This window comes from Pundamilia nyererei, unplaced genomic scaffold (genome assembly GCF_000239375.1).
Source record: "Pundamilia nyererei isolate P.nyererei 1_Seehausen unplaced genomic scaffold, PunNye1.0 scaffold00009, whole genome shotgun sequence".
In the NCBI taxonomy this organism is placed as follows: domain Eukaryota; kingdom Metazoa; phylum Chordata; class Actinopteri; order Cichliformes; family Cichlidae; genus Pundamilia; species Pundamilia nyererei.
Genome location: NW_005187410.1, coordinates 2,376,148 through 2,391,574, shown reverse-complemented (window position 1 = coordinate 2,391,574; position 15,427 = coordinate 2,376,148). Strand labels below are relative to the sequence as shown.

Here is a 15,427-nt window from a genome sequence, read left to right as displayed (position 1 = left end):
CATACATATAATATGTATGTATTAAGGCTATAACAGTTGTATTGATGTATAGCAGCTTGAAATGCTCCCACAAATGGCACTACAACATGTAAAAAAATAAAATAAAAAATATATATATAAGCTCTGGCCGACTTGGTTCTATGGTAGGGTTAAATAAATATCGTCAAATAATCGTGATCTCAATTTCAGTGAAAATAATCGTGATTATCATTTTTGCCATAATCGAGCAGCCCTACTCTGGGTCACCACAGGAACCTGAATGCGTCTCTGACTCACCTACGGGAACAACAAAGAACTGCTATGTGCATGTGACCGAATCTCTGTTTACTGTGTGTCATCTTTTGGGTGTGTTTTTTTTTTTTTTCATGTCCTTCTCTTTCTGTCTTGTTTTGCAGTGAACACTGATACAGAAACAGCAGTGGTGAATGTTACATACGCAACCAAGGAGGAAGCTAAAGTGTAAGCAGCACATAATAGTGACACTGATGCATGAAAGTAGAGCAAAACTCATGATATACTTGCACAGACAAGAAGCTGCAATACAAGGAGTATTGGTCCTGCTGTTCGTATATTTTTCTTTGTACCAGGCGGTTTCAAATGTGTATCCATAAAGGTTAGAGCAGGGTTGGTTCATCTGTGGCCCACACAGTAACAAACTCCTTGTGAACTGATTTTTCTTTTTACACAAACACATGTAAGCTTGGAGGAGGTTACTATACTGTAGAAAAAGACAGGATTAAAAGGTAGAAGGCAAACATGTTTGTTCTCTCCATTAGCTGTCCATCGAACACCTAGGTCACATTTTCCCAACTTTTTTAGCCTTGTGAAAACAGAGTAGATGTGTTTCAAAGCATTGTGTTGGTGTGTTTATGAGGGGAAAAATTTTTTTTGAAGGAAAATAATGTGATGTAAGCTCACCAGGTCACTGCCGGTGGGTGTGTGGTGAGCTAGAGTTGAGAAGCTTGCTGTGTGATCTTGCATTTTAATTTTTTTGCATTTCCCATGAAAAAGCGCAGTGAATGATGCATGAAATCAAATTATATTTAATGTTTGTCCACCAATAATCAGATGTCAGGTGTAATTTGCCGCTTTGGTGACTTTTGCTCGGCTGAGGTAGTCATCATGTGTAACAAACATGTGTTTACAAGCAAGTATATCAGAGGCTTATGAAATTAATCAGTCAAACTGTCAGAGAACCTGTATTCTGATATTCTTGTGTTAGTGCATCTGTTCATTTATTTCCCCTCTCTCTTCCTGATACTTCTGCTTCTACATTCCTACTACCACCCAGAGCCATCGAGAAGTTGACAGGACACCAGTTCGACGACTACTCCTTCAAGGTGTCATATATCATGGACACGGATGCTGCTCCACCTGTCCAGGCTCCCCGCACGCGTCGTGGGGGTCGAACTTCCCGGGACCAGGGCTCCTCTCAGCCCGGGCCATCAGGAGGCTACGGATCTCCACGCCCCAGACAACACGACTTCCCACTGCGCATGCTCGTGCCTACTCAGTTTGTGGGAGCCATCATCGGCAAGGAAGGCAACACCATCAAGGATGTCACCAAACAGACGCAGTCAAAGTAAGCAACAGCACCTCACCCTGCTGGAGTTTAACCTTTCTTTTATTTTTTGGGTTAGCATGTAGCAGCAGCAGCATGTACCTCTGCTGCTGCTGCTTCTTCTTCTTCATCATCTTCTTCATAATGTAGGGCTGGGCCATATCATACCGTTCACAGTAACACCGGTATAATGTTAGGCAATGATAATAAAATGAAATATCACGATAGAAATGGGTAAAACGCACATGCGCAGTGCCTTTGTTTTCATACGCACATGGTGGAAAAAGCATGTCAGTGACGGAGAATTGACTATGTGCACGAGAAAATGCTAACTTCCTGGTTTGAGACCGGTAGCTTTACTTTGCGGTCAATTGCTACTGCGAAGATATACTCCAAAATCATGTCCAAAACTCGAAAACGGAAAGATTGCGTTAAGTTACAAAGAGCAGAAGGTGGGAACACTCACCGCTGTTGTGTCATAAAAAATCGAATGATCAATTTTGACGTTTAAAGCGTTTAGATCGATCAGTTGTTTACATCACTCAACAGAAGCAGAACTGCATCACTGCATGCAGAAGACACATCGTCCACATTCAGAAGTATCTCTGTATAATGACTGGTCTTATGATTTAAACAGGCAAATGTTCAGCATTCAAACTACAGGTGAAGAATAGTCAAACCAGATGTTTCCCCCGTTATGTCGATATTAGCTAGTCCAGTACACACCTACACAGCATGTTAACAAACCGTGAAAAAAGCCACACAAAAAATGAATGATTGCTGGTAACGGTTTCTATACATTAGTATTTACGAAGGGTATGTTGTGACTTACCTTCAAAATTACAGCGGTCCCTCGCTATAACGCGGTTCACCTTTCACCTCGCTGTTTCATGGATTTTTTAGTGCAAGTTTGCATGCTTTTTTTTTACGTCACATTGTGTCCTGCGTCCTGATCGCTGCAGACGATCTCCTCCGTGACGTCTCTCCTCCGTGACGTCTCTCCTGTACAGTACAGAATCACTGCATCGATCTCTAGCAGTGTGACTCTGAAGTGCAGTACGTCCACAAAACGTTTTGCACCGTCAAAAAGTAAAATTGGCTACTTGATTTCACCTATCGCTGGTTATTTTTAGAACATAACACCCGCGATAAACGAGGGACCGCTGGGAAATATAACATTTGAATCCCTTTGCTCTTTTGCTCTGAGGCGCGGGGGAAAAATATTGACAAGTCGATGAACATCATTTACAGATATATTGGGTAAATGCCCAAGACATCTATAGAAATGTAAATCGCCGCGTGATTCATTCATTTGCTTAACTTGTTTTGGACTGTAAACCAGGCGTGAATAGGACACCGGAAACAAAGCTCCCCACAGGAGTTGTCCGCACCGGAAGTAGCATATGCTAACGTGCACATAGTCAATAAGAAGGGCGAAAGCGTTGAATGACAGATTAACCAGATTTGGTTTGTAAAAATGGTGCCACTTCAGTGGTGTGGAAATGGTTTGGTTTTTGTCGGTCAGATACACACCAAAGCACAATTTTTGGTAGAGCAGGCAAGCGGGCCGTTGTTATTATCGTGTTTTTCGGAAAATAAGTCGCTCTTAAAATCTTTTTGATTTTCTGAAAAATCGACAGTTATAATCCGGTGCGTCTTATGTATGAATTCTGGTTGTGCTTACTCACCTCGAACCGATTTTATGTGGTACACGGCGCTCGAAAATCTGTCAGACTTTGATAAGCTACGAAGCCGCACCGCTTGATGGATTGTAGTCAAGAGCCTCACGGAGTGATACGTACTGTGCTTCAACATAATATTACCATATTGTGTGTGTGTGTGTGTAACCTCTTTTTAAGTTTTGTGGATGTTATACATGGTTATGCTCAGGATATGTCAGCCCATTTCCACTGGAAATGCCTTTTGGTGAAACTGTCAGCAAGGAATTTGCATTAAAAAAACAGCTGCTTGTTTAAGTGAAAAAACATTGATGGTCTTTTTTTTTTTTTTTTTTTTGCACTAATAAAGTTGTGGAGTTGTAAAGTATTTTTTCTGGCGTCAGTTATATCGTTATCGCAAATTTTCAAATATATATCGTGATAAATATTTTTGGCCATATTGCCCTGCCCTACCTACTACAATGCCAATATATGTCTGTCTCTCTTTCTATCAGGGTAGACATTCATCGGAAGGAAAATGCAGGTGCAGCTGAAAAACCCATCACCATCCACTCAACACCCGAGGGCTGCTCCGCCGCCTGTCGCATGATCCTGGACATCATGCAGAAGGAGGCCAACGAGACCAAGACGTGAGTCTGCCCAACTATTCTTTTATATAAACATGCTCACATGTGCTCCTGTGGAGCATGTTTACAACCTCACAGGGCGATTAACCATAATGTCTGCAGGGCTATAATCTTATCCTTTTACCTGCCTGCGCACCTTTTAATCTCACTGTGCATTCTCTCGGTTGGACCACTGACACAGTAAACACAGTGACACTCTCACATAGGCTAACACGTGATCACAGCTTAACATTTAAGAAACAAGGTCAACATGCCTAATTGGGGCTGACAACTTTAATGAGAAGCTGCACCTTTTGAACTTTCGGAGCTTCTGCTCTGTTTGAGCGTCAACCTTTAACACATAATACTCATGTTTGTCTGCATTTATTTGCAAGTGTGCTGTTTTTCAGGGGTGACTGCTCTCTGGTGTAACAGTATTTGAATTTATTTTTTAAAAAACAAATCAATTTCCCTGAGATGATACATAGTAAAAACTGCGCTTAAATGTGTTTGTGTGACTGTTTTGTTTTTTGATTATGTCCTTGGCTGTTTGAGCAATGCTTAAAGATCTGTGTGAACAGCTTTGAAAACTAGTTCAGAATATATATTTTAGCCATTCTCTACATTTTGATGTGTTTAATGCAGTTACAAAAATACTTTGATATTGGAAGGAAGTGAAAGTCTTCTTTGTCCAAAGAAATAAAGCTGCCCACCAGCACCTGTAAAACTCAAAACTTATAGAAGGAGTTATAAAAAGTGTTACCACCCCCAAAACATTCAAATGATTTTAACTTTTATGCTGCAGTATTTTCATATTTCAGCACAATCACAAGGTTTTCACTACAGTTACAAGTTATCCATCCACCCATTTTCTTCCATTGTTTGGGGCTGGACCCTATTGTTGTTATCCCAGGAAAAGGGGCAGGGCACATTGGGCGTGCCACATACCTAAGAACCTATTTATATTCCTCATTCTCACCCAAGCAAAGAGTGCCGGATTACAAATGATGACATCATAGGCACCAACCTGTGTGGTTGGTGTCATTTCAGCCTTCCAACTTTTGAAACCTTGCACGTTTTCCGTTGCTGGCACAGGTGTCCTCAAAATGGCCGAACTCAAGGTGCCTGTGCAGACATTTAAATGACACATCTGTGCTGGAGCGCAGGGATTCCCAGATAGCACAGAACTCTGAGAGGGAGAGTTCTATAACAGTGCTGAAGAAGTTTGCAAATAGACAAAAGTGCGGTGATGGCGAGTATAGATGGATACAGCTCTGTGATTGTGTCACATTGGTGGGGAAAGCAACCTATGGGTCAAGCATAAATGGGCCATAATGCAGAGACATACAACAACTCATACAGTCATACCTACAACCAGTTTAAGATTACCAGTTAGCTTAACATGCATGCCTTAGGACTGTGAAAGGAAGCCAGAGTACTTGCAGAGACCACCGTACTCATTTTTACAAGTTATAAAAATGAAATTTTGCTTGCACACAGATGGGCTTAGATTTATAGAAAATAATCTCTGTATAATGTTTTGCATTCTAAATAGTAAGATGGGGAGTTGAGGTTTTTTTTTCTTGACAGTGTCAGTGGAGCGTTTTCCCTCTGTTCTGTTTTCACGCGACATGGTTGCTAGCTGTAGTTTCACACTTACTGTACTCATGTACTGAAAGTGATAAACGTTAAAGTAAATGTGTACACTGTGAATTCCGTATACATCAGCATACCTTTAAATAGTATGTATTTTTTTCTGTCCCTATTAAATATGAATGTTGTCTCTTTAACTGAAAGTGCCTGTCAAAGTATTATGCAACCAGTAAAGTCAGAAATCCTGCTGTCACACGTAACAATAACCTCCACGCCTCTGTCCCCACGCCTCTGTGAAGTAACACCACCCAGTGCCACACCTCAATTACACCGTACCCTGTAGTTTCACTTAGTGAAACCCAAACCACTAAACTTGGCCTCTTAACCTACACCAATGCCATCTCCCTTTACTTGACCTACAGCTCACCCCATACTAATCTCACCCTTTCAAAATTGAACAGTATACACACACACACACACACACACACACCACCATCACTATCATGAAATCTTTCATCTAGCACAAAAGAAACCTCCAGCATCTGGCTGCTAAACACCACACCCCAGGAGGTTTCTTAGGTTAGTGTGCTTGTTGCTTGTGCACGTTTGCAGGAGTGTTTCCTCTAAGTTTAAATAGTTGGAGCATAAGGGCGTTTCCTACAACATCCCTATTTTATGTCCTTATTTCTTTTTATTATTATTTCTTTTTCTTTTTTTACCCAAAGCAGGAGAGTTGTCCATTTCTAAATGTAGCACAATAGCATTAATAATCTTCATAACTATTAATCATTCCAGACAGGACAGTCATTTGCAATCTGTACCTTTCTGCATCTCAGACAGGTGACCTGTTCCACACACAGAGGTTTAATTAAATGATTTGTTACACATTGGTTGTCCTCAGGTGGAGTTATGAAGTCTGCCACAGTTCATGGAAATGTTTCTGTTAGTGTAAAATAGTTTCTCTCCTCCTACCTTATAGGGGTTGAGCAACCAAACCTGGCAAAGAGGTACATCTTAGGTATTAGATAAGAACCTTCATGAGCCTATCTAATATTTAATAATATCTAATGTATCAGCTATTATGATGGCAATATGTTGCCTAGCAACCAGGCAGCAAATAGCTACAATGACTTGTTTTTAGTATTTATGCAGCTATAACACTTGACAAAAGCACTGTATCATTTATATTTGACTAAAATGTAATATAATTTATATCTACACAGTTTAATTTCTTCATGATATATCATGACACCACCAGGCCGACTGGCAATCCACCATAACAGGCTAGAAGGATCTGTTTTTGCTGTGGTTATGCACCTAGGATATCTTGTGAAAACATCTAGTTTTAATTTTACAACCAATAGCACAAACGGGCGAAACAATACTGCAGCATGGTGTGCTTTTGTATTATTATTTGTATTTATGATAGTGTCATTATATAACAAGGCTTGTTTAATCATTAAAGTGACTACTAATGTATGGTAGCAGGTAGCCCAGTAGCAATGGAAAAATATTTGCTGTTATCATTACGTTACATAGGTAGATGCGGGTGGTGGTCGTGTGGGGAATCAAATCCCAATTTCACCCAGCCGGCCAAAATGGCTATAGCGGGTCGTGGGCACACAATGGAGAGGAATATGAATCATACAGTAATGATAGTCGTTCTGTTTCAATAAGTAATAACTGCACCATGTACAGTTTAGGTACAGTACACTGAAAGCAGATACTATCATACATGAATCATCAGTAGTTAATTTATTGAGCCTCTTCCTTCTCTAGTTAGGGACTTGAATGTCAAAATCATACAAGCAATCTTTTTTATACCTGTCTGTACTTCAGAATATTTTAAAGTCATGGAAAATTAATTTTGTCAAATCATCCTAATTTGTGGTGTGTTAAAGAAACTGGGACTCGCTTTCCGTTTCACTCTAATTGCAAAGCTTACACAATCTGTTTTCCTCCTGAATATATTTTTTTAAATTGACTAAACTCAGCAGCCGGAGAGCAAGATCACTGCTTTGGCTTCTAGATAAATGTGCTGTGATATATTATTCAGGGCCAAACAGTGGACTTATATGCATTAATTTCTCAACTTTGATAGGAAGGATAATTATTTGAAATGGTATTCTTTATTCTAACTTATTCTTTATATTTATTAGTCATTATGTTGGTTTGGTAATAAATCAGACTCAATTAGTGGAAAGTAAGTGGCTTAAACAGCCTTTTACATTGTTTACCTATAATCACTGCCAATTTGCTTGATTCATACCAGAGAAAAAATTCTTGGAAAGTGGTAGGTTATCATGTGGCATTGGCAATAAACAGTTTGTCACATTCAATTTTGGCGAAACACAAAGGTCCAGGAGAGAATATTCAGTTTCAAGGAAATGGTCTGCACTGATTTTGCACCATTTAACAATATCTAAGTTTTACAAAGCCCTTTAAAGTGACTTTTCATTCTTTCTCACACATTCACACACACAAATTGCGAGGTGCTGCTAGCTCGAGGGGATGGAGCCTGGAGTTGTCTGTGAAATGCAGTTTTTGAATAGTAAAATTAACATCAGCACAGGTTTGTTTTTCATAGAACAATACACTTTGTAACAGAGGTATGTCAGCATTAACCTTTCTGCATTCTGCATGACACCATATCATAGCTCATAGGTGATACTCTGTAGCACCTACCTTTTACTATATCACCTTACACGTGTGTGTGTGTGTCTCTGTGTAGGACGGAGGACATCCCTCTGAAAATCCTTGCCCACAACAGCCTTGTGGGTCGGCTGATTGGCAAAGAGGGTCGCAACCTGAAGAAGATCGAGGAGGAGACAGGGACCAAGATAACCATCTCCTCGTAAGTCCAGCTTTTAACTTGCTTATGGTGCTCTTACACATGTGTAACCTCTCATATTTGCAATTCTCCTCAGTGGATTTATGTTTTGAGTGAGATCAAAGATTTTTACTGTCGCTGATTTAACCAAATCACAAATAACAGACAGTGATTTCAAGCCCTTTTCACTGTAACCTCCTTCGTCTGTGCTCCTTAACCCTTCGGCATGTGGTTACACTTAACAGAGTTGTTAGAGAAGTAACGTGGCGATTCGATTACAGCTTTTTCTTTTCAGAACATGATATTAGAGAGGTAGTGATTGCACCCCATTTAACGGACTGTGCTCCCCAACCTTCTTTCATTTATTGCTAATGAATTGCTCTGTGTCTGCGAGCTTTGAGAATGTAATGAGCCTTGAGAAAGAGACGTCGAGGTGGAGGAAGAGCGGGCTAGAGCCCTTTTGAGAAGCTCAAATAGTAGATTCAGAATTGATGGTTCTGTTAAGTCTTTTTGCAGTGTCAACTGTGTTCACCAAAAGAGTGCAGAGAGTTTGAGCTTCAAAGGCCCCGAGGTGTTAACATTTGTGTAATGTCCAGGATAACTGGTCTATGGGGCTTTGCGTCTTTGATTCATGTAACAGACTTTTTAGAGTAGTATTATCTCATTGGTGCCGGTTCAGCTGAGTATCAGACACCTTGAATTTCAAAAATTTGCCAGCAGCTTTCAAGATAACAGGTAACCATAGACATAAGAATTTTTTCCTTTCATATTCCTCAGGTTAACATTGAAATGTACAAATTAAGTCATTATCTGGCTGTTGCACAAATAGAAGAAAAACATCAATCACGCTGTTGCTTCTTTTGGCTTCCATTTGTATATGTAAGTCCCTCTGCTGCTAATCCACTTGACTCGCTGAGCTTAATTTATAGCATTGCGTTGGATCCCTGCGGAGCCTCTGCTGTAGTGGGCGACGTAGTTGTTTGCATTTATGCTCATGTGCTGATGTGTCTGCAGTGCTCCGCCATCGCGAGTGAAACCTGAGCTGATCATGTCAGGCGTTAAGCTAATATATCTTAAACAACAGTCGATTACTGAAAGGGAGGGAAATGAAAAGACTTCAGAACAGACAGTGTGTGCACTTCTGTCAAAGCTGTGGAACAAGAAAAAATGGCATGTGAGCACACTGGCAGGTCACTAACGTTTGCTTTACCTGTTTTGTTTTGTTTTGTTTCGCTGACATATTATCTTTGTGTTGCAACCAAACAGACCTGTCGCACTAGTTGAGGTCGGAGTTGCTGCCACATGGCGCTAGGTTTCAGGGAATGTGTGGCCAGAATACAGAGAATTAAAGGAGTAACATGAATTAAGCAGTAGTAGTTTAAAGGGACATAGACTTTTTCAATAGCCTGAAATGTGAACAGTATGTCACATTACACTGTTCACGTAATGTAAAATGCAGGATTTGATTTAAATCAGGTGCTAACATAGCATTATCCATGCATGTTGTCCGGTGGTATAAGCTGTTGTCTTCTGTGAAAGGGTCATGTGACTGGTAGGTGCGTGATGAGTCTGACGGCCCACCGTGTGACCAACAAGACCCAATCAGGAAACAAAGTGTGATGTCTCTTGTGGTTTAAAAAAACGTCCAGTCTGAAATGCAGACCTCTTTTGTTTTTGTTGACAGCATTTCCAAAAATGTCTCTTTTAGAATCTGGTGAAGTGAAAATGTATCAGATGCTATGTTTTAAACCCAGAGCATAGTTGGAACATGACTACAAATCATCGTATCTGTCTTTTTTTTTGACATGTGAATCATAGTCTAAGCCAACACTGCTTTTTTAAAGCTCCCATATTCTTGACTGAGTTATATTAGTAATAAACAAGAATCTAAAAACAAACAAAACATGTCAGCCAATATATGTCGTTCAGCGTTAAACCTAAATTTAATTGATATTCTGTTTTACTGTCAGTGCAGTTTAACTCTCACTCGGCCAAGTTATTATTAACAACGCTGCAAGCTTCTCTTCACTGCCATCCATCCTGTATGACGTGAATGCAGCATGTTGAAAGACACAGCTGAGTTGCATTATGGGAAATGTAGTATCCAGCCTGTGGAAACTTAGTCAGAACCTAAATATATCATTATTCTTTTAAATCTGTTTTGAGAATCCTCTGCACGTCTATACAGTAATCATTTCTGTGTGTGTGTGATTTTCCTTTCAGGTTACAAGACTTAACTATTTACAACCCTGAGAGGACCATCACGGTGAAGGGCAGTGTAGATGCGTGTTGTAAAGCTGAGATGGAAATCATGAAGAAGCTGAGGGAAGCCTACGAGAATGATATTGCTGCTATAAATGTAAGTCTTGAGGGTACCGTTTGCAGGCCTCCTGATTGTTTGTGTTAGTATGTGCTAGTATGTTGACTCACGCAGACTGACAGGTGAACAACAGAGAGAAGCGATGATATACGGCGGGATAATATTGCCTTCCCATTCAGCGCATGTTAGCGCCAGCATTAGTAATACCAGCTTGGTAAATGGATAACAGTAAACGATCGCTGGACAGCTCATCAGTGAGTCGAGTGTTTGAGCGCTCCGTGTCTGTGTGTGTGTGTGTGTGTGTGTGTGTGTGTGTCTGCCTCTTTCATGGAGCTTCTGACTCACACTTAGTTCCCTGCTGTGTATGTGTCTGTGTTACTGCTGTAACACACTGCTTTTCCCAGCATCCACCTGATATGTGCAGGCCGCCCTCTCGCCCAGCTCCTCTTTCACACTGCCCCAATGACATCACCAGCGGTGCAGCCTGAGAGGTCATCCTCTGAGGAAGAGCGATAGCCATGATGGCACACTCTGCATGTTCTCTGTTGTACTGCAAAGAGATGAATGCTGATAAAGTGACTGTATTAACGATGACGATGCTCCTCAGGATGTGACTCGTGTAGTAACACGGAATTCGTTGGTTTCTTTCCCTTTAGCGCATTAGTTGATTAGTTTTTCCCTTCACAGTGACAGTCTCAATATTTGTTCAGAAATAATCATAACGCAGCGTGCTGTCATGTTGTTCTGGATGTTACGAGCAGTTCTGGCACCTGTCAGGTTGAGTGTCAGCTCTACAGTAAGCATTTAGGGCCATCTAGCGTGACAGTCTGGATATTACAGAGAGTGTTCTGGGATAAAGGAAGTGAAAGGAGGCAGTCCTGTCTTGTCATGGCCATGAAACCAGAATAGCTGACTTGCCTTTGGGGGAAGATTTTTCTTTCTGTTGTTGTTTGTTTTGGGGTTTGTTTGTTTTTTGTTGTTGTTGTTTTTTGTTTGTTTTTTTGGTTATGCTTTTACAACATCTCTCTTGTAAAAACCATGTACCACAGGAGCATGATCTTTTTAAGGAGTTAAGAAAACAGACCAATTTTAAGCTTGCAACAAGCATTTTTTAGAGTTTAGTGGTTTTTTATTGTAATGTAGCTCATGCAGTAGAAGATTTTTCTAAACCCCTAGAGGAAGATTTATTCCTTCGCTTTTTCTTTAAAACCCTGTGGGCAGTTGACACAACGAGACATGCAGCTAAACAGTATTTTAATTATCAATAAATGAAGAGGATTTTGCAGAGTATGTCATTATTATGGTAATAATTAATAACGTGTAGGACATATTTTTCATTGATAAATTATTCAGACATTTCCTCAGTCATCATAACTATTGTTGAATACTTCCTCCAGCTCTGCATCCTTATTTGTCAGCAGAAATGTGGTGTTCTTTGAAGTGATGTGAGAACAGAAAATATTTTTTGTGCTTGTGACCAACTTTAATGTATCAGATTAAATAAAAGGCTCAGAGTTGTTATTATTGTTATATTAAAAAATACTTGAAAAATTGTTGTTTATTGCTTGCATTATTAACTTTAAGAAAAAAGTTTAAAATGTGCTTAATTGGACAAGTCATTTGTGTTTGGTATGTTTTCTTCATCTTTCTTCAACTTGTGTTTTTTCCAAGATCACTGCAGTGTTTTTTCTTTTTGTTTTGCATGCTTTGGATATTAAATGAAAGTTAAAATCCGATCAGCTTCTTTAAAAAAAAAATCGCATTAATTAAACGCCAAGCAATTGTCTTCTGTTGTGATAACTTTTGAAAACTCTGCCACTGCCACTTCTTTTTTTGTCCGCTCAGCAACAGGCCAACTTGATCCCGGGCTTGAACCTGAACGCTCTGGGCATCTTCTCCTCGGGTCTGCCGGTGCTTCCCCCTGCTGCTGGACCACGTAGCGCTGTGCCTGCTGTGGCGCCAGCAGGGTACAACCCATTCTTAGTGAGTATCCTCTGTTTTCTTTGGGGGGGAAGGGTTTTTTGGTTCCCCCTCCCCTTTTCCCACAGACTACCTGAGCGCATGGCCATAAAAGGGAAGAAAAAGTTATTTTTGAAAATGCTTCTTTGAGCATGACTTTGCCTTTGCTGGTTTACCCACATCAAGTGCATGATAAAGATTGACTTGATAAAGCAATTTATCTCCAACACTTGGTAAACCAGGCTCCTCTGAAGTGCATTTTTAAAATACACTACAGTGTTGACTCAGGTCTTCCTGCATGATTTTGTACACAGTTTGAAGCAACCAGAATTCCCCCATCTTCTCCAGAGATGAGTCAGTCTGTCAGTAAAACAAAGTCTCCACTCATTGCCTGACGAGCGCGAGCCAAAGCGGCGTGAGACAGTGCGTGAGAATGCATGTGCGTGCTTCGTAGTCAAGACACTCAGTGTGTGATTCACTGCGAGTTTCTACCCTGAAATTCCCCCCGAAGAAAGAGCTTGACTTGTGTTCGTGCCTGTGCCTTTTAACATGTGTGTTAACATGCCATCTGATAGGCATGCTTGTCACTTCACTTTCAGAGTCACTCTTCACATCTCAGTGGCCTGTATGGGGTTCCTCCAGCAAGTGCCATCCCCCACCAGCACTCAGTATGTTCCCTCAAATCTGCACTACAGTCAGTGTTTCCTCTCTGAATCCTTTGTTTTGTTTTGTTTTTTGTTTGTCCTAATAGATGATTGCTTTAATAATCAAAAACAGGTGAAATCCATGTTTTGGAAAAGAGAGCCCTTTAGGATTTACGTTTCTTCTGGTTGTGTGGATTCTGCAAATAGCTTCTATGCATGGGAGGTAAAACCATGAACCCTGCTGTAAAACAGATAAAGGCAGATCTAAATGAGGTGGATTTGTAAATAGCAGACTGTTAGAACGCCTCAGTCAGCGTCTGTGTAGGACAGAGAGTCTGGATTCCTGTTTACCATCACCCAGTCACCAGAACACCACAAATATTCCTGGAAGGGGACTTTTTAGCCCAGAGTTATCCCGTGGCTCGTAAAAATTCACTTTATAAACCTCAACTACATGAGTGTTACCATGCTAAGAAAAACAAAAACACAGGGCAGGCATCACCCCTAATAGGAAATATTCCATTCAGACGTGGCCAGAGGGCGATGTTTACCCAAAGAGGGCTTAATTTAGCCTCCCTTGCATGTGGTGTCAGCTTTTTCGGCCGTTCTTCAAGTATCTGTCAAGTGTGTTCAAAACCGTTTTTGCGACAATTTGAATCATTTTCTTTTCTTTCACAGTCAAATAAATAGTAAAGTTTAATAAAAGTACTTTAAATGTTTTCTTTTCTGTGTGGTCCTTTTTCAGCAACAGGCTCCAGAACAGGAGGTTGTCTACCTCTTTATTCCAACTCAGGCAGTCGGGGCCCTGATCGGCAAGAAGGGTCAGCACATCAAACAACTTGCCCACTTTGCCGGAGCTTCCATCAAGGTGCGTTTGTTGCCTGTCAACAGTGTGCTCAGTAAGAAAGGGGAAAGAGGAGGATGGAGTGTCGCTAATCTAATGAGCGAGTGTCTTCTTTTTTTTTTTTTATATAAATAAACCTCAACTCATCATTCACCCAGCAGCATTTCATGGATTTGGGGTGGAGCAATTTCCATATTTCAAAATGTTGAAAGAGAAACATTTCAGATAATGCAATCAGAGACAATTCATTTTGTTGGATTCTTCAGTTGCATTCAATATATTTGTGGGATTTTCTTCTCATGATTTTATTGGCCACAAGCTTTACATGATCTCATACTGCATGAATTTGTTCAGAAGCTAGAAATCTGATTTGCGTCTTTCTGTGCGTGTCAGATCGCTCCGGCTGAGAGTCCAGAGGTTACTGAGAGGATGGTCATCATTACTGGAACACCAGAAGCTCAGTTTAAGGTAAAACCTGCATATGTGCATGAATCTTTGTGTTAAATAATTTTTGAGGGGGGATTAACTTCATAAATAGTTTTCATAACAGCAGTGGATCATTGTTTGTCCCCATTTTCCCCAGTCTCTCCTTGCCTCATTCCCTCCTCTGTATTCCAGGCCCAAGGTCGGATATTTGGAAAGCTGAAAGAGGAAAACTTCTTCTCTGCGAAGGAGGAGGTCAAACTGGAGACGCACATAAAGGTTCCCTCAAGTGCAGCTGGCAGGGTCATCGGTAAAGGTGGTAAGACGGTAAGCATGCGCTTGAATTGTCCTTTAAACTGCAGCAACAACAATGCCTTGCTCCAACTTTTTATTTAAATGAGCTAGTTATGTTTACATGATAAAACTTTTATCTGTGAGAGTCTCACGTACTGGTGTTTACTGCAATTACTTATTGGCTTCAAGGGGTGTTTCAGTTAAACACAATTTAGAGGTTGGAGGTAAAAGTCAAAGTGAGGCTGTGATAACGGGAGTCTGTGTTGGTGTTTCAGGTAAACGAGTTGCAGAACCTTACGAGCGCGGAGGTCATCGTACCGCGGGACCAAACTCCTGATGAGAACGACGAGGTCTTTGTGAAAATCAGTGGGCATTTCTTCGCCAGCCAGGTACCCAAAATTAAACCAGCGATACTCATTATTTGGCTAATTAGTTCTGCTGCTGCACAGGTATCAAAAGAATAGCTGCAGCCACAGCGTACAAAAGGCATTGTTAAATCGCATAAAACAATAAAACGCGGTGTAATGTCCACATTTTTATATGATCATAAAACCTGGTGTATTCTGTCTAATGGCTCTTTGTTCAGCCGCAACATGCTTCCCCTATGTTTATGTGTATTCTCTTCTGGTCTGCAGTGCTAAAACCATCTAGATTATTTTAGTGTGAGCGCCCCCC

The 15,427-nt window shown here is 40.6% G+C and overlaps 1 protein-coding gene across 4 annotated transcripts in view; it reads left to right on the top strand.

The window, feature by feature from the left end:
- igf2bp2a (insulin-like growth factor 2 mRNA binding protein 2a) overlaps positions 1–15,427 on the top strand; it is a 56,511-nt gene that overhangs the window by 39,250 nt on the left and 1,834 nt on the right. For 3 of the 4 annotated variants that reach the window (XM_005723350.1, XM_005723354.1, XM_005723355.1), the window contains 11 exons: positions 396–459; positions 1,292–1,582; positions 3,735–3,869; positions 8,170–8,292; positions 10,492–10,627; positions 12,434–12,571; positions 13,147–13,215; positions 13,937–14,059; positions 14,429–14,503; positions 14,654–14,785; positions 15,028–15,141. In XM_005723350.1, coding sequence (XP_005723407.1) covers positions 396–459; positions 1,292–1,582; positions 3,735–3,869; positions 8,170–8,292; positions 10,492–10,627; positions 12,434–12,571; positions 13,147–13,215; positions 13,937–14,059; positions 14,429–14,503; positions 14,654–14,785; positions 15,028–15,141 — 1,400 coding nt within the window. The remainder of the gene's footprint in view (positions 1–395; positions 460–1,291; positions 1,583–3,734; positions 3,870–8,169; positions 8,293–10,491; positions 10,628–12,433; positions 12,572–13,146; positions 13,216–13,936; positions 14,060–14,428; positions 14,504–14,653; positions 14,786–15,027; positions 15,142–15,427) is intronic. The other variant, XM_005723351.1, reaches the window with a different exon arrangement.